The 23,165-nt window shown below is 41.5% G+C and overlaps 1 protein-coding gene across 1 annotated transcript; it reads left to right on the top strand.

The window, feature by feature from the left end:
- Window positions 1-1,216: 1,216 nt before the first annotated feature.
- Window positions 1,217-22,043, top strand: grm2a (glutamate receptor, metabotropic 2a). The gene is made up of 5 exons (XM_071538161.1): window positions 1,217-1,744; window positions 13,965-14,802; window positions 16,506-17,569; window positions 20,940-21,117; window positions 21,970-22,043. Exons 1-5 carry the CDS (start codon window positions 1,217-1,219, stop codon window positions 22,041-22,043), a joined length of 2,682 nt encoding a protein of 893 aa, XP_071394262.1.
- Window positions 22,044-23,165: the final 1,122 nt, after the last annotated feature.

Here is a 23,165-nt window from a genome sequence, read left to right as displayed (position 1 = left end):
AATGAATGAATGAATATGTTTATGCAACTCTAGAGAAAATCATATTGATTCGATCTGCTGGCAATTTCTATGCTTGAAGTAAATTTGAGTGTGGATTTTGCATTTATTGTGCATAAACTGTATTTTTGTAGAATGTGTTTGCTAAACCTGGATAATGTGATTTGACAAAATTTTCCCTTCAAGACATAATTTGATATGTCTAGACTTTCTGTGTACAGGAGCATGTGCACATGTGATTATAAAAGAGCTCTACAATCATCTGCCTATGAAGGGAGGCTACATGAGGTCAGACGGACAGACAATGAAATAGAAGGAGAGGAGGAGAGAAGAAAAGGAAAGAGTTTCACACTATCATGCATACACACACTCCAAATGAAGCCTTTTACAATGAGGGATTGACTGTGTGCTGCCATTTGGAGGAACTATTTATTGACCTCAGCACACACTCCTCTGGTTGTAAATGTAATCAACTCTGTCCTCTGCAAAGAATATATTGGTTAAACATATAAGATTATCTACTCTTTTATTCTTTATGCATAACAACAAAAAATAATAGATGTTTGTCTTTAGCAATACAATTGTTCAATAGTGTTTATTATTTAAAGGAAAACTTTTCAAATGGCTATAGTCCTTGGAAATACAGTTATTGGACACCATGATGTGATGTGACCCCTTGTCATCCTGTAAAACAAAACAAACTTCTTGCCAGAGTAGACTCCACACAGTAGACTGATTGGTTTACTCCTGTTGTGTAGCAGCCCATGTATTGTGTGCTAAAAATTAACAATATTTGGTAAATTTTTGTTCTAAAGGAGTGTTTTACTTTACTAAATAATTCTGTTTTATCACATCCGTTATCAATAACCTTATGCAGATGATCTCAAGTATTTCTATGAGATGGGAGTCAGCTCCTGGCACTGTGCTTGTAAACAGACACAGTGTATGCGAGACAAAGGGCTCATTGTACTCGAGCTCAAAAGCTGTGACTGAATCTCTCTCTGTTTGATCTGCAGGCTGTAATCTACAAACACCCTGAAGTAGAGAAAGAAGAAGAGGATGGCTTTGCTGTAAATGGCCCCCGTCAGAATAAAAACACTGGCACTTTGAGATCTGGTGCTGCTGCGCCTTACTGTCCTTTTCTTCAGTGTGACAGTCATCAAGAGCAACAGGAATAGAGAAGCACAGGCAGGACTGTGACCTTGTCTTGCCCAGGGACATGTCATCGGGGAAATCCCCTGGGTTGGGGGTGCGCCCCATACCCCGACCCCTCCAGCTGTCCCACCTCAGCCTGCTGTACATATGTGTGTCTCTCTTTGCCCAGGCTCCCCAGGGCTTGCCTGTAGTAGGGTATAACACTGATTCCAAGAGGGAGATCACAGTGGAAGGAGATTTGATGATTGGTGGTCTGTTCCCTGTGCACCAGAAGGGTGAGGGGGCAGAGGACTGTGGGAAGATCAATGCTCAGAGAGGGATCCAGAGACTGGAGGCCATGCTACTGGCTCTAGATGAAATCAACAAGGACGACCGCATCCTTCCTGGGATCAGGCTGGGAGCTCATATACTGGACACCTGCTCTAAGGACACCTATGCTCTAGAGCAGTCTCTGGAGTTTGTCAGGGCCTCCCTTACCAAAGTGGACGACAGTGAGTACACATGCCCAGACGGTTCCTATGCCATCCATGATGACGTCCCACTGGCCATCTCTGGGGTGATAGGAGGCTCCTACAGTGATGTCTCCATCCAGGTAGGAACACACTAAAGCACACTGACTAGGTGGGATGGCTGTTTATATTGAATCTATAATAGAATAATTCATTCTCGATATGATATTGAAATTCATCCTCTCGTGATGTCATAAAAGGAGTTTATTTTGAATTGCTCCAAGACTACATACTGCTACAAGTGCAATTTTACAGTGCAATTATAATAATTACATTTAATTATCATCAGTTACTGATGCACATGCACAGAATGTGTGCATGGTAATGAGAAATGTACAGTGTGTTGTGATCTCAGTTAGCTCAGTTGATACACAGAGAATTTGAGAGAGAGAGACAGAGAGAGAGAGAGAGAGAGAGAGAGAGAGAGAGAGAGAGGAGAGAGAGAGAGTGAGAGAGAGAGAGAGTAAGAGCAAGGGAGAGAGGGTGATGGATGGTCATATAACTGTCCATTTAGACTTAAGTACCATGTGCAATTACCCCATGCAAGATGTTAACACAGGGACTTAATGAGTATGGGTTCCGCAAGGAGGATCTGTTTACCTGTATGCCCATATGCTTGGCTGATCTAATTTAGAGGATCTCTTTCTCTTTCCTGGTAATTCACACTTCAGCAGTGGGCCTGTCAGAGCCAGACATGCTACAGATGTTGTGCTCGGGACGAGCTGACAGGATGACTAGTGACGGCATGATTACTCTCAGCAGCAGCGCTTGCTTCGGCTCACTCAAACTGATGCGATGAAAGCCCTGCTAATTGGGCCTACATATCTTAGACCGTAATATGACTGCCACATCAATGTAATTCCCACTTATTGTGAAAAGAGGCAGTACGTTACAGAATTTGTAAATATCCACAAATATATACGGGCGTTCAAGCATTCACTTTAACACATCCTCATGGCTCAGTCAGCTAGAGGACTGTGTCTAGCCTGAGGAAGATCGTTCTCCACACTTGAGACAGCCTCATATTCTGGATATCTAAGATGCTTGTCTGAAGATAGGAATTAGCTCCTGGCCATCCAGAAACAGTGGGTGCAGATAATTGATAAACAAAAGATGAGTGCTTTTTCCACATGGGTACGCGGGGACAACAGGCCTGTGGTGGCGTCCTTCCATCATAGTAGTCATAATCTGAAGAGAACATTGGCCAGCGGAGGTGGTTGGGTTGAGGCATGGGGTCACTGAGGTTAGGGTTAGAGCAAGCTTACGGTCAAGGCTGTCAGAAGCCACGGTTGTGGATGGAGCCAGGCATGGAGTTTTCGGACTATTGGGGTTTCGGAATAATGGGCCATCGGAACAATGGCATGGCACCCATTAAACATGCCAGTTCTGATATGCCAGTAATGAATTGATCACTCTACTTTTGCTATAATGGATAATTGCTACAGTGTCCAGCAGCACAATTATTTCCTCAAGTGGGACAGAGCAGATCAGATGTGCCAGTAATAAAATCATAATCTACTTTTAATATAATGAATAAATGCTACTGTAAAGACTAGTATAACATTTAATATCTCCACTCAAATCTTACTGGAACTCTGCTAGCATTACTATTTGATGGCAAGAAATAATAAATAAATGTTGCTGTGAAGTTCTTCCCCACTAATGTTTTGGGTCTCCCTGCTGACCAAAACACACAATGATACATCATATAGGTAGAGTGCTCCTGGGAACTGGTGTAGCAAAGAGGGGGATCCAGAGCACCTATAAAGGGATTCCTAGTGAAAAGGACAGTTTGGAAATAAAGGATTTGATAAACGAGCTGTAATTTTAGTGAAACCCTGCATCTGGGGCTCCTTGGAGAGTGCCCTTGTCTTGCGGTAATTTATGGATGTACTATTACAAGCCTGAGGTCCAGGGTCTGCCCTAGCTTCTCCTAGACTTTCCTCTTCAGTTAAACACTGGACATCCACCTGTGTGGTTCAAGTTCCCTTTCAAGCCCTGAATAGTCCTCTGTATCGGAATGCAATTCAGTCATAAGGTGTGACAGCTCTTGTTCTTTCTATTAGCTGGTTGGTTTCTAACCATCCCAGACAACTACACTCTGGTTTATAGTCTCTGGAACTGTAAATCTGTCCTCACCTTTATTTCTTCACCCCTTGCTGCCTTTTTAAAAGCACCTCTGTTCACATACTTTTGTGTGCTGAGAAAACAATTCCTAAATTATAAACACAAGCTTCTGTTGCAACTTATTTAATCACCATGACTTTTAAAACATTTGCCGTATGGGACACGCCATTTGAAAACACTGTACTAGTATAGGAAGAGGTGCATCTGCATCTGCAAAGGTCTGACTGATGTTCCGGTAAAAACACTGACTTCCCGTTCTGCTAAAAAGCCGTCTAAGAGACTTTGAAAATAGATCAGGGTACTTTCATATTATACGCAGCGACAATGTTATTAGACAGAGATATGCAGGTGGGGAGAGTGTGTGGGTGTACTGCCACTGGTTGTTGCTCTGCAGATACCATCTCCTCATACTGTTGCTCTCCTGCCTGGCTGCCTGGTCTCTACATGATCTATAGCCTGTCAGACCTTTGCCCGAGCCAGTATGGCTGTGTGAAAGGCTACAATGTCAGCCCCTCTGTGTGAGCGCCAGGTGGGCAAGTCAGATGTGTGTATTTTCACCCCTAAAGGCAAGCCAATTACAGGACAACTCACAGTTTAAAGACCCTCATTGCCATGGTGACATGGTGGAATATGGCGAACTGACTGGTGGTGAGAACGCCGAGTGCTGTCTAAATCTGTCACAATGAACGAGCGCGTCGCTGTGTGCTGCTGGTGTTGTAGTGGTGAGACTGTCTCAGATATGGAGGCGGATCTGGCTGCAGGCCTAGCCATGATGGCATTCCATGGGCACAGATTGAGAGAAGTGTGGAGTGTGGAGAGAAGTGTGGAGGCGAGGTTCTGTGATGCTATCGCCGACTGGGTTCTGTCTTCCCCATCTGTGGTTGCAGCCGGGCTGTCTGGTGGCTTGGCAGAGGTGTTGCTGCGCACAGAGGATGTAAGGGGGGCGTCGAATGAGATATAATGTTTCACAGAGACACCAAGACAATGACAGGCAGCTATGATCACGGCAGGAAAGAGTGAACGATAGAAAGATGGGTTGAGTCACATGGCATCATGTGGCATCAAGCCATTTGACAATCGAAGACTGTATCTTAAACAGGCTCGGGGAGGCCTGTGGTGCCATCTGGACAGTTAGAATGAAGCAACTCATAGAAATATGTATGAGGTTCTAAATCTTTAGCCTTGAAACATCTTCTGTGTGGTCTATCTGGACACCATGTTATTGATGAAAGGTGAGTAATGACCTTGTGATGACATGTTCAGCACATTCAGCAGCTTCATTCATGCATGAAGAGCTGGAGCGTCTCATATAGACATGATACATGTTTGTGTGCAAAACATTCAGTAGTAATGATGCATGCAAAAACTGAAAGCAAAAACATTTTCTTCATAAAATGCCTCCAAAACACTGTCAGTCTGCACCTAGGCTGCTGTTACATGAATCTCCCTGGGTGTGGTTGCTTTATGGAGGGAATACTTGCCCTATTACTCCTCAGTGTCCTGAAGACGTGAGTTAATCAGAGATGTAAAATATTCTACAATTACAGCCCAGGAACATCTAGCCTCGGGGCTGGCTTCTAATTAATACATGGAAGGGACTCTACTTTTGTTACCCCGACAGCAGTCTGAGCCGTTAAATATGACTCACTGGTATGATACCATCCCCGCAGCAACACATCATAATCACCAGGGCGCATTAGAAGAACAACACCTCTGGAATGTCAAATACTCAAACGCTCACTTAAGAATTACTCTCAGGCACAGCAACACATTTAAAGGACATTTCTGGAACCCATTTGAAAACATGGGCTTGTTTAGCAGACCTACTCTGATCCTTCAGAGCAGCACACAAAATCACTGTATGGAAGTAGAAATAAAGCTTGTTCCATGTTCTTTGGATTAAAGCTGTTATTGTCCCATGGTGACTCCAGGAATCCTCTTGTTATGTGGGATGTATTAGCGTGTTCTCCGAGATGTGGTTCGATTCACTAATTAATGAGACAGGGTGTCATTTACAGGTGAGCAATTTTAGCATCTGACAGGAGGAGACAGACTCACAAGGATGCATGCAGGGATTTATAGACAGAGATATTGATATGAACACACTGGCTGACATTTACAGACTGAGGGAAAGTTCTCAGCTGTATGAGCAGAATAATAAGGTAATAGCATGAGCTTTTGGCAAGCTGAAGAATCTCATTTTTTATCAGCCACAAACAATCCTATTTATAGAATTTTCTTCATCTGCTTGTAGACAGTGCCAATCTCTGGAACATACATGAGTCATACAAAGGATTTAAACATGGATACACACATGACAGAATTCATGCCAGAAAGAACAATAATGATGAAATGTATCAGTAAAGCCATGCAGTGAAAATGCATTATTCATGGGTAAAAGTAAAGAACGTGCTCCTGAAATCATAAATAATTCACGTGTGATTGGATTATTCAGTGGCTTGGCAGAACTCACTATTTGTGCAGTCACAATATATATCATATCCTCTGCACAACTCAATGCATGTTTCCCCATATCAGATATGAATGAAGGGTATTACAACTGCCATGGCATCAATTTAGCTGAACCCCAATTTGGTTAGTCATATTTGGGAGACCGTATTGTAGTCAAATTCAATTTTAGCAGGTTTCCTGCAGGATTTACTGAGCACTTCTGTGATATTGATGCAAGCTGTGTATGATAGAAGAGAACTGATAGTTCACTAACACATGCCGATGGATTGAGTCACAGAGGAATGAAATGAAAGAATGAAAGACAGCACACATATCAGCTCTAATGAGACACCTTACCTGCTTTCCAAATGACTGGCAGGCAGCAGAGCCATGCCTTAACATGTGGTGAGGTCTGATTGTTTGGAGGACTTTGGGGGCCTTGAAACACTATTGCTTGTTTATATGAGATTCACATTATGCAGCAGGATGAGAGAGCAGGACCTGATCAAAAAACATCCCCCCTCCAGGTATCTAACAGTTCATATTTCCACTTGATGCAACATTTTAAAAGCTGTTGCCAAGCAACTGAACTCTTAAGAAATAAACTGATGATGATCCAGAGCATACTCTAACTATATAATACACTAGCTTTCTGAATCCGCACATAAAGTGAGTATGTGTGTGTGTGTGTGTGTGTGTGTGTGTGTGCATGTCTGTCTGCATGTGTGTGTGCATGTTTGCATGCCTGTCCACTCCCCATGTATGTGTGTTTGCACACGTGTGTTTCAGAGTTCTGCAGTGGGCTGTATATGTGTGATATTGAGTGTAGCTAAGGACCGCTGCTCTGGGAATACAGTGTTATTGCTGTAGAGGCACACTGAGACAGTCTTCTGGGAAGAGCAGATGGGCTTTTCGTGTAGAAAAAATCATGACATTTCTACGAAGCAGGCCCGATGCTGCCTGGACCAGGACACTCTCTCAGTCTCTCGTTATTTCTCTGTTCCTCTATAATCTCTATCTTGGCTATCTGACTATCGCTCAAACTGTCTGTCTGTCTCATCCATCCTTTCTTTCTTTCTTTCTTTCTTTCTTTCTTTCCGTCTCATCCCTTCAACAGTACATCAGGAAGACACAAGTCAAAACAAGTGCAGAAAGAACGACATACTATTGCCATCTGATTCAAAGGTCAAGGTTAATTATATATTTATAATCATGTAATAGATTTGGTTGGCTCTGGTTTAGAATGAATAGGTATTTTAGATGTAGTGTACGCATTGCAATTTCCAAAATATCAGTCAAAAGCTTAATTTAAAAAACATTGCGCAGCAGCATTGCAATTTGCATTTCAGTAAATTCTATAATTTCGTCCTTTGTAAGGGTGAAAATATTGTCATTTGTATCATCGAGCCTCAACCCACCTAGCTATTTCTATATTACACTACAAAGTTATTGTTGCCTCCATTTATTTTCTTGGGCTACACCAGTTTGAGGATTTTTGTAAAGCACAAGTACTGTGTACATGTTTTTTTGTTTTTTTTGCTATGCGATGCAGCTGTGTTTTGACACTGCACTGAGGCAGTCTGTATTATTTTAGCTTTTGGTGTTGCAAGTGTTGGTGTTGTCTGTGTGGAAACAATACATGCAAGCTGAAAAGCTTAACCCCAAAACTCTTGTTACCCAGTGTCTCTGTGTCTAATGCCATTATCCCTCCATATTCAGGTCCTGTATGCTCCCATTGCTCTGGAGGAACCCCCTTTCACAGTAATCTGCTCAATACCAGATTTACACAAATCCATCCTGGCCTGCTGCTTAATTTCCTTAATTAAATACAGTGCTATCTTACATAGGATGATCCCTACAGCTGTGTGTGTGAGACATCAGATATATTGTATGGCTAATATCTAAGACAATCAAGACATTAAATCATGGTGATCAGGAGCAACTGTTTAACCCATAAATTTGATTTAGTCCCACTAAAGAATCAAAAATCAATTCTGCTTTAAATTCAAGCTAGGGTTAAGACTACAGAGTGATGATGTTCAACTTTAAAACCCATGTATGAATCCCCTCTTTGCTTTCCTTCTGTGTAAAGGTAAATGACACAAGATCTTTATAAAACGAAGCAAAAAACCCCAAAACAAAACAACATACAACTAACCGTCATAGGTACATCGACATGGCATAACTGATACCGAAACCCTCACTGCTATCTTGCTGGATCATTTGCCAGATGTTACAGGATGCAATAGAGCAGTGGGGTGATTAAGGTATGAGGTACATCACAAGGGTAGCTGTTACTTCACCTGAGATAATGAAAGGCTAGGGCCTCTAACAAGATTAATAAAAGACACAACAGGTTCTTTTCATCTCTGGTTTCCCAAGTACACAGACACATGGTCAGTTCAAGGTCTCCAAAGTATTTTTAAGTAAAGAGAAAAGGGAGCAAAAAGGTAAAAATAAAAGTTTTTCCGTTGACTCAAAAAGGATGATGGGACATCCAGGCTTGTCAATTTGGACCATCTGCCGTCTCTACAAGTTGCGCTGTGCTCCAGTCAGGGAAACCTGCCGACTGGGAAATCCTGCTGACGTCCTCACAGCCTTCTGAACTCCAGCAGGTACAAGTGTGGATCGCCACCTGGACAACAGTCTGAGGGGTATGCACTTGGCTTACAGCTCCTTTGGGCATTGCCACTCATCTTGTCCCTACACACGTTCCTTTGTAAAAAGCCTGCACTATCTTCAGCTCCAAGACTTATGCTTCCTTGTGCCAATCACAGTGAAGATCCTTGACTGAGAATCTTGATTGTGGCCAGCTGGTAGGGGAGTGACTCACCTCCCCCCCAGCTAGGGAGAGGTGTATCACTCCAGGAACAGGTGACAATTGTAAAATCCCACACAGCAAGATCCTTGCACCCAACTCAAAGTAAATATCACGCTGCCTCGAAACCAATTAAAGTCTATAAAAGCACCATGCAAAGATCAAACGTGGTCCAAAAGTACTAAATGTTCTCTCCCCTGATATGCTCCATATGCTGTAATCCACTTCTACTCATATTCCTGTAAAGGAAAGACAAAGATCTCTGCAGTAAGTAAGTAACCACATATTCAAATGTGTCAGACAGTATTCACAGCTTTTGACAGGTGGTCCCAGCATATTTCATATAAACCAGATGAACAGCTATTTCCAATGAGCCCACTATATCAGTGACGTGTCTGGCGTGCTTCAAAATCTTCCTTATAGGCCAACTGTAAGTGGATTACTGAACAGGCATAGTGCTCCCTTTAATACCCTGTAATGAAATTACACATTCACTACTGCAAGCATAGCCAAATTTCAGCAGAATGGGTGAATAGGGTTGCTTTTTTGACTCTCGTACCTGTCTAGAAATAGTTCTCACATAAGCGCAACATCAGCACAACTATAACAGAGACACTGTACAGGTGCAGTATAAGTCAATTTACGATCAAAGGTTCCGCACTGCACTTTCACTTTGTTTTTTTTAATGTGACTGGATGAATGAGTCTTAGTAATACTAAGCAGCAGGTAATGCATTAGAACAATGGTGGACTCCGGGGAGTCTGGTTGCTCCAGTTCATCTTGGTTTCCTCTCCAAAAAAAGAAAAGCAAACAAAAAGAAAACTGATTATGTCATCATAATTTTTTTAGTTGCAAGGATGCCCTTTTGTCTTCCCTGTCTTGTTTCAATGTGTTATGCCAAGTGCTGCCTGTGTTCACACATGTACATACAGTATGCTGACATGTTAATGGACCTACATGCTCTGTGCTCTGCTTTGTCTACAGTGATGGTGTAGTGGTTAAGATCCTCAGCTTGAGAATCACATGAACTCCTGTTGGCCTGAATTCATTTCCCATCAGAACCCTCTGTACGGTGTCTTCCCTACAGTATCCCTCTCAGCCTCAAATTAAAAATATGAACAAAAAATATGTCTGTCACAACCAGTTACCAATAGTTATTAATTTATCAAAAAACATTACTGTTCATTCAGCATCCAGCAAAGCATCCTCAAGCAAACATGCCTTGCGACAAAAGAGTCTTAAATATGTATTTTATATGCCCTTAATATGTTAGCTTATGTTACCATCATTTTATTTCCTTCATATTTTTGTGCAGATTGAATATATTTTGGACTTCAGGGTTGTATGGTTCCTCACACACAAATATAAATTGATTTTTAATGTTAATCTGGTAAACTCTACCATGTACTTCTCTTAACCACCTATCTAGGCGGCTGTCCTCAAACATACTGCTTCTTACTGCCTCAACACATGTGGAATGAGCCTGTAGAGACGAGTAAAGGAAGTAACGTTTTGTGGATGATGTTACATGGTAAAATGGTTACTATACTCCATTGTCAGGGTTTTTTTCTTTTTTGAGTGTGGAAACCTCAGGGGATTTTTTTATTTTAACCATACTCTAATATTTAGTCTAGCCAGTTAGACTGAAACAATTTACAATTTGATTAATATACTTTACTTAAGTTCCTGCATCAATACTTCAAAGAGTATTAGGCTACTACCCTGACAGTTCCTCAGTAGAGTTCAAAAATAATCTCACCCATTCTTCTGTTGCAGTGTCTGGAGTACAGATATACACATTAGGCAAGAGTCACATATTTGGAGATCATCCATGGGTCAGTAACCGACTGCAATGTTTTGAGGAGGACTGGGAATACAAACAGTCCTTGAGTGGTTTGTGATATTTTTGTGGGGATTGAAACCAGGGTTTGGGTCAATTTAGCTGATTTTCTTCCGTTTTCAAAAACTGTAATTCTTTTGCCTTTGTAAATGCGCTCATATTCAATCGTGAAGAAATTATTGAGAATGAAATCATGAGAATTTGTGCAGTTTGAATTTATACAGTGAATTGAATGAACTGAAAACTAATTGGTCCCAACCCTGAATGAGACTGATCATGACATGTAGGCTTTACCTCTGTATGCATTGTCTCTTGTATGTATCCCGCAATCCCCACTAAAAATCATCCTGTAGCCTTTCTGTTGCAGCACAGTCATGCAAAGTATAGGTTACTATTCCTGCAGTGCAAATCTGGATTCTATTTTTAGTTTTATTTTTACTTAAAGATTAAGGTTTGTGCTTTATGTATCTGTCAGTTGCCACTTTAGATCTAGTCTGCTTCCTTCCAAAGAGAGCAAACACGCTGCCGCCAGCTGTCGGACCACATGTTGAAGGAGGCTGTCAAGGCGGGTTAAGGAGAGAGTTTGGATGAATTTATGTGGAAATATGATTATTAGCCTATCTGCATAATCAGGGTTTTTTTTCCAACTGGCCTAGAAACCTCAGGGGAAACCAAGTTTATAACTGATAACAAGTAGCTACTCCCTCACATGTTTAAACAATATACATTTTGATTATGTTTCTCACTTTATATGTCTCACTAAAAAATAGAACGCTAACACGACACATTAAATCAAGTCTGGTTGCTCTTGGCTTTTGTTTGAAATGTTTTCTCATTAATTCCAATAAATCTAGTGGTCTGGAAATCACTGCCATTGGCTCATCTAATATTCATCCCTCTGATCTTGCAGAATAAGATTCTCATGATTAAAATCCATTGAGGCACATCACATTTGATTTATTGTAATGTCTGTCAGTGGACTGCCATCATTTCCAATTAAGCTACATTCTATGTAAAAATTAAGTGATCTTTAAACGAACCTTAGACCAGTGTTTTTGGTCATTTCCTTGTTAGTTGATTTAGGGAATATCAGTCACTATTGTTTATTTAAGCGTATTGTAGCAATTTGTACTCAGACTGGGTTTTAGAAGTCAAGAAACTCAATTGTGAAACAAAAGTGTAATGTTTGCCCTCCACCTATGGCTTCCATAGAAGACCACATTTATTCTACATTGGTTCCTGCTGGAGTAGAGCAGGAGTATTAGCATTATCTTAAGATTTGAAAGCCTTGAATGAGAAGTGACATCACCTGATTTGGTACCGAAAATGTCAAAACAAAATATATTGCAAACCATGTATGCTGGATTCTGTGAAGTCTGAGGTGGACAAAATAATGAAACACCAGACAATATATGAATACCAAGTGCCTAATAAGGACTAGGGCCACCCTTTGCAGTCAGATCAGCTTCACTCCTCCTTGGAATGATGTCATACAAGTCCTGAACTGTGCAGTGGAATACTGAACCACACATCAAGAAAGAAAAGCCTCCAGTTCTTTGAGAGATGAAGGAGGTGGAAATCTTCTTTGCACTCTGCAGTTCAGAACGTCCTGTAAAGGTTCAATGATGTTTGATCTGGTGATTGGGGAAGCCATGGAAGTTACATACTATATTAGAGAAATTTGGGTTTGGCAGTCAATATATTTCATGGATTAGAACATTACACTCTCACCCAAACTCCTCCATCCTTACTAATCAAGAGAGATCGACCCCTCACCTTCATTTCAGTGATAGTCAAAGTAAGAAGGCCTTGTAATATTTTCCTCTAAGCGTTGATTTTGCCAAAAATCTTGCAACTGTAAAGGCAGCTTGTGATAAGGTTGTGTAGGGACTGTTCTCTAAATTAGAACAATCACATCATTTCAAGCAATCCTTAGGTATAGTAACATGATGGTTGGCAAGAGGATGAGATGGAACTGTCACAGATTCCTCTGTCATACATACGAAACTGTTACTTCACAGGTAAAAATACACTGTTCGGGACTTTGTAATGTAAAACAGGTTGTTGTTGCTATAGCAACAATATCAGTGAAACTTAGAGTTTTTGCATTTTAATTTCCAGACTTTCTCAAGACATGATTTATTGGCATTCGAGATGTTGTGCTGTGAGTGTGGTGGCGTGAGAGCCTGCATTAAAGTCGACTAGATTTAGGTTGGCATTCTTTAGAGTGATCAGACCGACTCCCCTTAGGCTTCCAGAGAAGTGCCTGAAGCAAAAGCCAGTCAGTAGCTGCTTCTGCACACTGTGCACAGTGTCACGATGCTGACAAAAGCTATTACACAGAAAAAGCAAAGTTTCAGAATTCTTTGATACTTTGACTCTCTCCCACTCCCCCATCCCTGCCCCCCTCTCTCCCTCTCTCTCTCTCTCTCTCTCTCTCTCTCTCTCTGTCTCTCCCTCCCTCCCTTGTTTTCTTATTTCTCTCCTCTCTCCAAAATAGAGAGCAAGAACATTCCACATCGTACAATATGTGTTTTATTTTCATAGTACGGTAAATGGCATCCAATGTGAATAACATATACATATCTAGCCACTCAGTCTTCAGTACATATTTTATAGCTTTTCTGGAGGATGTTGTTGACAACATCGCAGATCAGATAGGATGAGTAGGTAGATGGGCTTTCCCCAGAATTCCTGGTAAATCCAAGATCTCGTCACAGAATCAGCAGGAGAGTTAAGTTGTGAAAGGCCCAGCAGGGAGCCAGTAAAGAGATGAGAGGCTGAATGAGGTGAGACTAATTGCATCTGCAGGGGAAAAATGTGTAGTGTAGTGTAGCCCATTTCATTCACTTATTTAATGATGAGCAATTAAAGTGATATCCACAGTTGGCAGGTGTACTGTAGTGTTTGCTGCATGCACTGTATTGTGTTAATTAGCAGTTTTCTAACTGAAAAATTATATGCATATTTATATTATTATGCATATTTATGTATAGTCTTGATGAGCGTTAATTGATGTAAGTAACTGTGACTTAAACCTAATCAGCCTGTCTTTCTCTCATTCCAGGTGGCCAACCTGCTCCGCCTCTTCCAGATCCCTCAGATCAGCTACGCCTCCACCAGTGCCAAGCTCAGCGACAAGACCCGCTACGACTACTTTGCCCGCACCGTGCCCCCTGACTTCTACCAGGCTAAGGCCATGGCTGAGATCCTGCGTTACTTCAACTGGACCTATGTATCGACAGTAGCATCAGAGGGTGACTATGGTGAGACAGGTATTGATGCCTTCCAGCAGGAGGCCCGTGCCCGCCAGATCTGCATTGCCACCTCAGCAAAGGTGAGCCGCTCCATGAGCCGCTGGAGTTATGAGAATGTGATCCGCTCCCTGCAGCAGAAGTCCAACGCCAAGGTGGTCATCCTGTTCACACGCAGCGAGGACGCACGGGAGCTGCTGGTGGCAGCCAACCGCATGAACGTCACTTTCATCTGGGTGGCCAGCGATGGCTGGGGGGCACAGGAAAGTGTGGTGAGGGGCAGTGAGGCTGTGGCAGATGGGGCGTTCACTATCGAACTGGCTTCCTACCAAATCCCCCAGTTTAATGACTACTTCACTGGCCTGCACCCATACAACAACACAAGGAATCCCTGGTTCAGAGAGTTTTGGGAGAACCAGTTCCAGTGCAGTCTCCACGATCTAGGCTGTGGCAAGCATTTGCTCCGGGAGGCCCCGTTTGAGCCAGAATCCAAGATAATGTTTGTAGTGAATGCTGTCTATGCAATGGCTAATGCCTTACATAATATGAGGCAGGCCCTATGTCCCAACTCCACCAAGGTCTGTGAAGCTCTCAAACCAGGCAATGGCAGGAAGTTTTACAGGGACTACATTCTCAAGGTCAAGTTTGATGGTGAGTAAAATCTTGATGGACATATGTTTTCACAAGAGTAGCTTGAAGATATGAATTTTTCATGTTTTATAGCAGCTTCTTTTTTTCTGAGGTTTTTTTCCCCTCATCTGATCCCTTTAAATAAACCTCAATATGATATCATGTAATCTCCCCAAGTGTGCCCTGCATGCATGCTGACAAATTTGGTTATATCAATTTAGATTCATTGTACCAATTCAAATAAAATGTGGAAAGAGTGCAAGAGCAACCCCAGAGGTTTTTACATTGCAACAAGATAAGCTCTAGTAATTATTCTAATTTGCAAAGATGAAACAATTCCTACAGCCTCACGCTTGGAGGTTAATTTTGTCATGCATCTTAACTAAAGTGTGAATAACGAGAGGGTTCTTAAATCTGGATACTGCAGATACAGATCACATAAACATCAGCATTTCTCAGCAAGCAGAGAGCCATTATCTGCTTATTACTTGTCTACACAAAGCTGAAACACAAAATGCATAACCCTTTTTGCATCAACATGTCTCCACGTCACAGATAGCAGACCCACCAAGTCAAATGCTCACCTCCTTGACTGAGCTGTATTGTCTCATCCTTAGATTTAAAGTACCGATAGAGTAATACCTGGGACGTTTTTATTGGTGAGAGATAGAGGTGGCTGGGTTTAAATCAGCCCGCTCTCGTCAATCTATCCTTTTCTACTCTCCACAATTTTAAAATGAATACCCAAAGGACTTTACTATCCAAAGAAATCAGATTGGTTTACAGGCCTAAAATGAGCCAGTCACCACAGGGGCATACAACATCTTTAGGGAGAAAGCACATAGAGAAAGGCCACAAATCTCGTAATACATTTTAAAATCCTTAGATGTATACAGAAAATGCTGGATATAGGGAATTCTAATTATATTTTCCAAAATATATGAGCTAAAATGCATAATGGTTGATGAATATACTGTCCATAGTTTCAAAATTACTTTTATAATATAATGAAACAGCAACAGAATAATTTACTTATTATACAACCTACAGTACATTATCTTAATATTTATCTCAATATTATTATCTTAATGACAAGGTATTCACAAATTATGCACTGCTATCTCTATGTATATAAATACATCTACAACTATAACATGATTATGAAAACGATGGTAAGTAATTTCTAAAATTCAGTTGAAAATTGGCACAGGTTTATTTCAATTACAAACAAACTAAATGACTATTCATTTAGAAATTGGACTTCATTTGGAAATTGGACAGCATTTTAGATAACATGCCATCTCTCTCATTCCAGTGTATGATCCAATAACATTCTATCAAAAAAACACAGACTCAAAATCTTTGGCTTCAGTCATGTAAATAGTCAATTTGCACCTGTGTCCCCTGTCAATCACTGTTCATTCTATAGTGCAAGACAAATTGAATGTCAGGAGAGACATATAAATATGAAAAGAGATGAATCAAACATGAGCCTATCCTATGAAAAAAAATGTGCTCCATAATACTTGAGTTTGTGGTCCAAATAACACTGTTTTGCAATTGATTCAAACTGTCAGACAAAGTCAATACATAAATGTTGATCTATTTATGCTTGGCTACCATTTTGACAGTTTTAATTCACTATAGCTGCACTTGCCATAAGATGACCCCCTTATCCTCTGTTTTTTCTCTCACTCTCTTTCTCTCTTTCTTTTCACCTTTAGCACCCTTTCGTCCAGCAGAAACAGACAATGTAGTCCGCTTTGATGCCTTTGGAGACAGCCTTGGTCGCTACAACATTTTCCACTACCACAAAGAAGGTGGACGCTACGTCTACCGTAATGTGGGCTACTGGGCCCAGAGCCTGACCCTCAACACCAGCCTGATCCCCTGGACTGGCCAGGTTGCGCCCACCTCCCAGTGTAGCGACCCCTGCAGGAAGAATGAGGTGAAGAGCATGCAGCCTGGAGACGTGTGTTGCTGGATCTGTATCCCCTGTCAGTCCTACCAGTACCTGCACGATGAGTTCACCTGTGCTGACTGCAGCTTTGGCCAGTGGCCCCTGGCTAACCTGACAGGCTGCTACGACCTGCCTGAAGAGTACATCCGGTGGGAGGATGCCTGGGCCATCGGGCCTGTTACCATCTCCTGCCTTGGTATGATGTGTACACTCTTCATAGTTGGCCTCTTCCTTAAACATAACGAGACCCCTGTAGTGAAGGCCAGTGGACGTGAGCTCTCCTACATCCTCCTGCTGGGCGTGCTGATGTGTTATAGCATGACTTTCATCTACATCGCCAAGCCTTCCACAGCAGTGTGTACGCTGCGCCGGCTCGGCTTAGGCACCTCCTTTGCTGTGTGCTACTCAGCCCTCCTAACTAAGACCAACCGTATTGCTCGGATCTTCAGCGGGGTGAAGGACGGAGCCCAGCGGCCTCGATTCATCAGCCCAGCCTCCCAGGTCGCTATCTGCGGCGCTCTGATCTCCTGCCAGCTGGTAGTGGTGGTGGTCTGGCTGCTGGTGGAAACCCCGGGGATCAGAAAGGAAGTGAGCCCAGAGAGGAGAGACGTGGTCACCCTCAAGTGTAACAGCAAGGACTCCAGCATGCTCGTGTCTCTCACCTACAACTGCATCCTCATCATCCTCTGCACCGTCTACGCCTTCAAGACCCGCAAGTGTCCTGAGAACTTCAACGAGGCCAAGTTCATAGGGTTCACAATGTACACCACCTGCATCATCTGGCTGGCTTTCCAGCCCATTTTCTACGTTACTGCCAGCGACTACAGGGTGAGTTAAGTTAGGATATACAGAAAACCTTCTTCATGACTGTGCACATGTAGTCCTGTACTGAGAAATACAGACATTTTTCTGACACATGCCAACAAAAACTAACCCATCTCAGTAGCTATTAGTGTGGACTCATTTGACCAAAAACTTCACAGTAAAAAAACATTCCATATATAGACTGGCAAATAGATAGATAAATATAGAGTTTCTGTTACTGTATGTTATTAGAAGTTAGATATACTGTTGATTTCTGCCAGTCATCTGTACACACAGGACCATATAGATAATCAAAAGAAATTCAGAGAAGAGGGCGGCCTGAGTCTTGGGGTTTCATCCCTTGGGGATCTAAACAGAGTGTTGGGAGAGAGAGTGGCAGAAAGGAGAAACAGACAGAGGAATCCCCTGACACAGCTGCCTGTACAGAAACACAGAGTGGGCAGGCGAGAGCATGAGGGCCTGAATGGGAACTGAACGTCCCTGTGTGTGTCCCTGTGCGTAGCTGTGTGGAATGGAGTGTGAAAGAGTAGGATGCTGAGTCCCAGCTGTGCCCCCTGTCTTGGGACTCCAGTATGGCTCAGAGGGACCCTTCCTCCAGGCTCCCAGGCGAAGCGAGAGACAGACAGCCAGAACGGACTCATCAGATAGACACAAAACTCCCCTTTGACCGATGAATAATTACTGAAGCAACTGAATTGGCACAATGCCTCCAGTTTTTCACAGGCAGGGACATATTACTAGTGTTCCCCTAGTTTTACACTCCTTTTTAAATTGTTGTCACAGCCTGATGCAAATCTCCAGTTGAATAATCAAATACAAATTTTATTGTGATCTTTCATGAAATGTTAAAGTGAACTAAATATGATCTACTGAGCCATGAATAACACATTTGATTACGATATAAAATATTGAAGATATTCTCTGCACCCTGAGGGAGAAGGCTCTTATATGCCAGTGCTGGTCATCTCATCTCAGCAGCAAACATAACTGATTAAACAGCCACTGCAGCCAAAGGTTCCCGGCGCTTCTGTAAAAACACTAAGGGGTACAGAAAGCATTGGAAGACAGAAAAGTATTGCCTGTGATCTTTAAGCTGCCCATCAACATGGTATGTTCCTTTCAAGATCTGTCTTGAAACTGACCTTTCCCAAGTGATGTCTGATTTTTGTCAGCAAAGCTTCTCCTACTGAGGTCACGTCTGTTCAACCCCAGATTATGTTGTCACAATGCTGTAGCCCAGTGCTGGTGTTGTCTTTCACTTACTGGACACAGCATCCTTCCAAACATCAGCACTCATCATGCCACCTTCGGACTCATCAGGAGAGTTAAATCAGTATGTGAGAGCAAATCCAGGAATAAATCAAGCAATGCAGCAGTAGGAGAGGAAATACAATTGCAACAAACAGTATCATGGGGTGAATTGAGTAGGGATCAGTTATGTCATGCCTTTTTCTAGCACAAATACATTTTTAAATGCACCCCAACCTAACTATAGAAGTTAAATGAGGTAACAAAACAACAGTTTCCCTCCCCATAATTCCCTTTGTGAAATCTGAACAAATCACTCATTGGTTTACAACAGTGGATTACCAGTGGGTTTTGTCGAATCAAGGTTCATGCGAGCCTATCTAGACTAGCTAGCAGGTTCATCCAGTAAAGCTTTCCAATAAACTTATAGCACGGAGCCCAATAAAAAGGAGAATCTCATCTCCGCTGTGAGGATCTCTGGAGGAATAAAGCTATCTGAACACAGAAGATATAACTTATACCTGAAGCATCATTGCTGTGTTGTTGAAATACAAAAATGACTGTAAAACTCCATAAGCCGCATAAATACAACAGTGAATAGAGACAAGTATAACCATGGTAGCCATGCTCATCCTGTTCTCGACCCTCTAGCAGAAGATCTGGAAAAATCTTCCTGCAAAGGCAGATTCCTTGTCCTCTGCTCTTCCTAAGCAACATCTTGTGAATTATTAAAACCACTTAACGGTTCATTCTTAAGCAGTACTGTCCTCATCTCAGTTTTATTCAGAACTATTTTTGAATTAAGTATAGGACATATAACCTGGTGTTGCTCAGGTTAGTCAAGTATAAACAACTTTGCCTTTTTATCTTACCCTAACTCCACGTACAACAATATACAGTACAGACAAAACACTGTTTTGATGAAACTTCACCACTCTGTGCACTTTAGGTTCTTGTGAATTTTTATCTCAACGCAGGAACTGAGCCTGTCAGTGTATTTCAAGGAATCACATGAGTTGAATCTTAATTTGGAATTCATGGCACATGGGAACCCACAATACAACTCATGATACTGACCTAAATTCAGTGATGTAGTGCTAAATGAAAAGGTGGGTAAATGATGACCTCGAGTCAGTGACCATCATATGGAAAACGATTCAATTATACTTTCTGGAAAACATTAATTTTTAGTTATTTTTCCTTAAGACACCCTATCCTCATATAATTTACTTACGTTTGATACTAATTACTTTGACGTATACTATGAAATTAGGTCAACAAGATTTATGTCAGGCTAAAAAGTGGGTAAACTGAGTTTAGGTGGGTTTACTCTCCACTACATCCCTGCTTAAATTAATGGATGCTGTATATTATAGTGCTATCCTTGTTTTAGAACAGTGTGTGCACAGCCTAATGCTTGGTGCCCACATTACTTTAATACCAACATTAGCATTCAGGGTAATGACAGACACCTGCTGTGCCTTGTTAAAATTGGATGGCTGGCAAATGCACCTGCCACACACCACACAATGCTGGGTTGTACATCCTGTGCAGTTATCCAGGAAAAACGAAAACAAAGCTGCGAGAGAATTGGAAATGAAGGACCAGACCGATCACACACAGCAAGATGTGGGCGGGCAGAATGGAAAAAGCAGTGAGTGTTAAGCTGTGGATTGACAGGCAAATAAACAGCTCGTTTACACCTCTCCTAGCAATCCTAGCTGATAACTTCCTCCTTCCTCCGCTATTTGCACCTGGCATCGATTCTGTCTTTTAAAAAACATTCCATCTTTATCATTTCTACACTGACTCCTGAGCACTTCTCTCATTTAAATGAACATTCTCGGGGCACAGAAATACTTCTTACATCTCTTGTCAGCGCACTGTGGCTTTGACCTCTTCACTCTTGATTTCTTACAATGTTGGCAATCTTCTGTTAGACCCATTGTAATTATTCTCTGTGAAATGTAAATATAAGTAGGTACAAGGAGTGTAAGAAACACACAATACATATACACACTCATGGACAGATCACACCTGTTCTCAGACTACCTAATAGCTAACCACGGGTTTGGTTATTGATGGACGAACGCTCCATATTAATCACCTCTTTCTCCTCTTCCAGGTTCAGACCACCACCATGTGTATCTCTGTCAGTCTGAGCGGGTCTGTGGTGCTGGGCTGCCTCTTCGCCCCCAAGGTCCACATCATCCTGTTCCAGCCCCAGAAGAATGTCAGCACACTCAGGGTGGCCACCACCCGCTTCAGTGTCACCACTGGTCCTGGCTCCAGTTTCTCTCAAGGTACCACCTGAAGAACAAAAACATCATCATTACAGCCAGTTTTGGGTTTGTTACTCCAAAATGTAAGGCATTACTCATAAATCATTTCAAAAGCAATGTTATTACTTTAGTTATAACTTCCTGGGAGCAGTAATTTGTTACACTTCTGGTTCTATGAGGCTACCTTTTCGTTACACCCCTAAAATTGGTGGTTGCATTCTCTCACCTTTTTAAAAAACAGCATATCTCAATCTTGTGAATCGTCAGGGAAAATAAAAAAGACCAGTGTTCTTTTGCTCCATAATATCTAGGGAATACTTGCACCATGAGAAAATAAACTTTTTTGCCATTTCTCATGTAAGCTACTTTGGTGTGCGTTCATGTCAACAAGGGCCGTGACAAATTCAGACAAAACATAATTGAGGGGACAGGGGTAGAATACAGGTTTTGGATAGTTCATCATAAATCTGCTGTTTATAGGGTGTGAAGACAGAAAACTGTAGTATTATTACTTGAATTGAAACAGTTATTCATTACATTGCTTGTAAATGGGAAAACTAATGACATTTCCTATTAATAACATCACTGAGTAATGCATTACCAGCATAGCATAGCATAACCATAGCATAACTGCAAAATATCAAATTGCATTAAATATAAATTCATTACTATATTGAATTATCACACTACCATGCATCTGTAAGCATGTGGTCCTCTAGGCTGTAGCTCAGTAGAGAGAGCATGGCACCAACACTGTGTGGGTTAGGGGGTTTGGTTCTCAGTTACCACACTGGGACCACCCATGTTAAAAATGTATTATATGTTACATATCTGTTTAGTTTTGTTTGAAACTAGGTGGTTTGTGTTTTGCAGCATCAGCCTCCAATGTTGTTCCTACAGTGTGTAACGGACGAGAGGTGGTGGACTCCACAACGTCCTCCTTGTGAAGAACGAGCTGAAGACTGAGTTCCTCTGCCAAGCATTGTAAACAGAGTTATTTAATCACTAGTCCTGAATCAGGTGTTTCAGATATTAAAGAGGTCACAAAGATGATCGTCCTGATTTTGTTGTCCTCAAAGTGCTGTGAGTACAATGTCCCAATTCTTTTTTTTTTTGTTCTTTGACTAGTAGCGATTTTAAATGAGATGCCAATAAAATTGCGTATAGCCCTTCTTTTTATTAAGGATTCTACTTGCAACATGGAGTAAATTATAGTAAATCTGTTAAATGTAATATATACGAGATGTTTTTAATGTAGATTTTGGTGAACCAGTTTGTGCTTTCTTGTAATTTATGTAAATAAAAATGTGTTTTTTATCAATATCAAAATTACTTATGGTCTGACTATTCCTTTGCACAACATCCAGAGGATCAGACATGCAAAAATGCAGTCATTTCTGTTGCTTTGAGACACTGATTTGCTTAGCTTAACTTACTGTAAAAATGTAGGGAAATGTAACTAACTTCATATTGTTATTGTTAGTAATCAGCAGAAACGATGACATGGCATGGATGATATGGCAAGTTTAAGAACCACTTTGTGGAGACAGAAAAATGCTAATATGAATAAGATATCATGCTACATTGGCACATGCTCAGACAATGTTTCAATTGCAGGTTACACCTTCACCTGCTAATGCAAACAGCTTACTCTAAAGATTACTTTAAAGTCTTACAGGAGTGAAGCATGTAAACATGACTTCTTTGTGAGAGAAATGAGAGATACTGCAACTGAAATAGGCAATTTGCTAGACTATTTCAAATTTATGGTGATTTCAGGCAGTGCAAATTAAGGTAGATTAAATTAGAAATGCCTATTGAAATGTATGAGCTGTCTAATATTTATCAACTTCATTCTGCACCATCTGCCAAGTCTGCAGACCAAACAGTCTGCACATGAAAATTACTAGCACAAACATCATCATCTGCTTATACAGGATAAAATCCACTGACGCTGTCCCAGGAATACACAATACAAACAGCAGCTAGGACTCCTGTGGATGTGAGACAGAAGCTTTGGAAACATGTCTATATCTGTGATTTAACACTGCCACCTTGTGTCCAAGGTG

The sequence above is a fragment of the Centroberyx affinis genome, unplaced genomic scaffold (assembly GCF_046629955.1).
Source record: "Centroberyx affinis isolate AG114_WGS23_722 - 3 ecotype Tasmania unplaced genomic scaffold, CSIRO-AGI_Caff_v1 ptg003216l_1, whole genome shotgun sequence".
In the NCBI taxonomy this organism is placed as follows: Eukaryota; Metazoa; Chordata; class Actinopteri; order Beryciformes; family Berycidae; genus Centroberyx; species Centroberyx affinis.
Note: the sequence above shows the minus strand (reverse complement) of the source record. Positions and strands in the feature narration are given on the sequence as shown.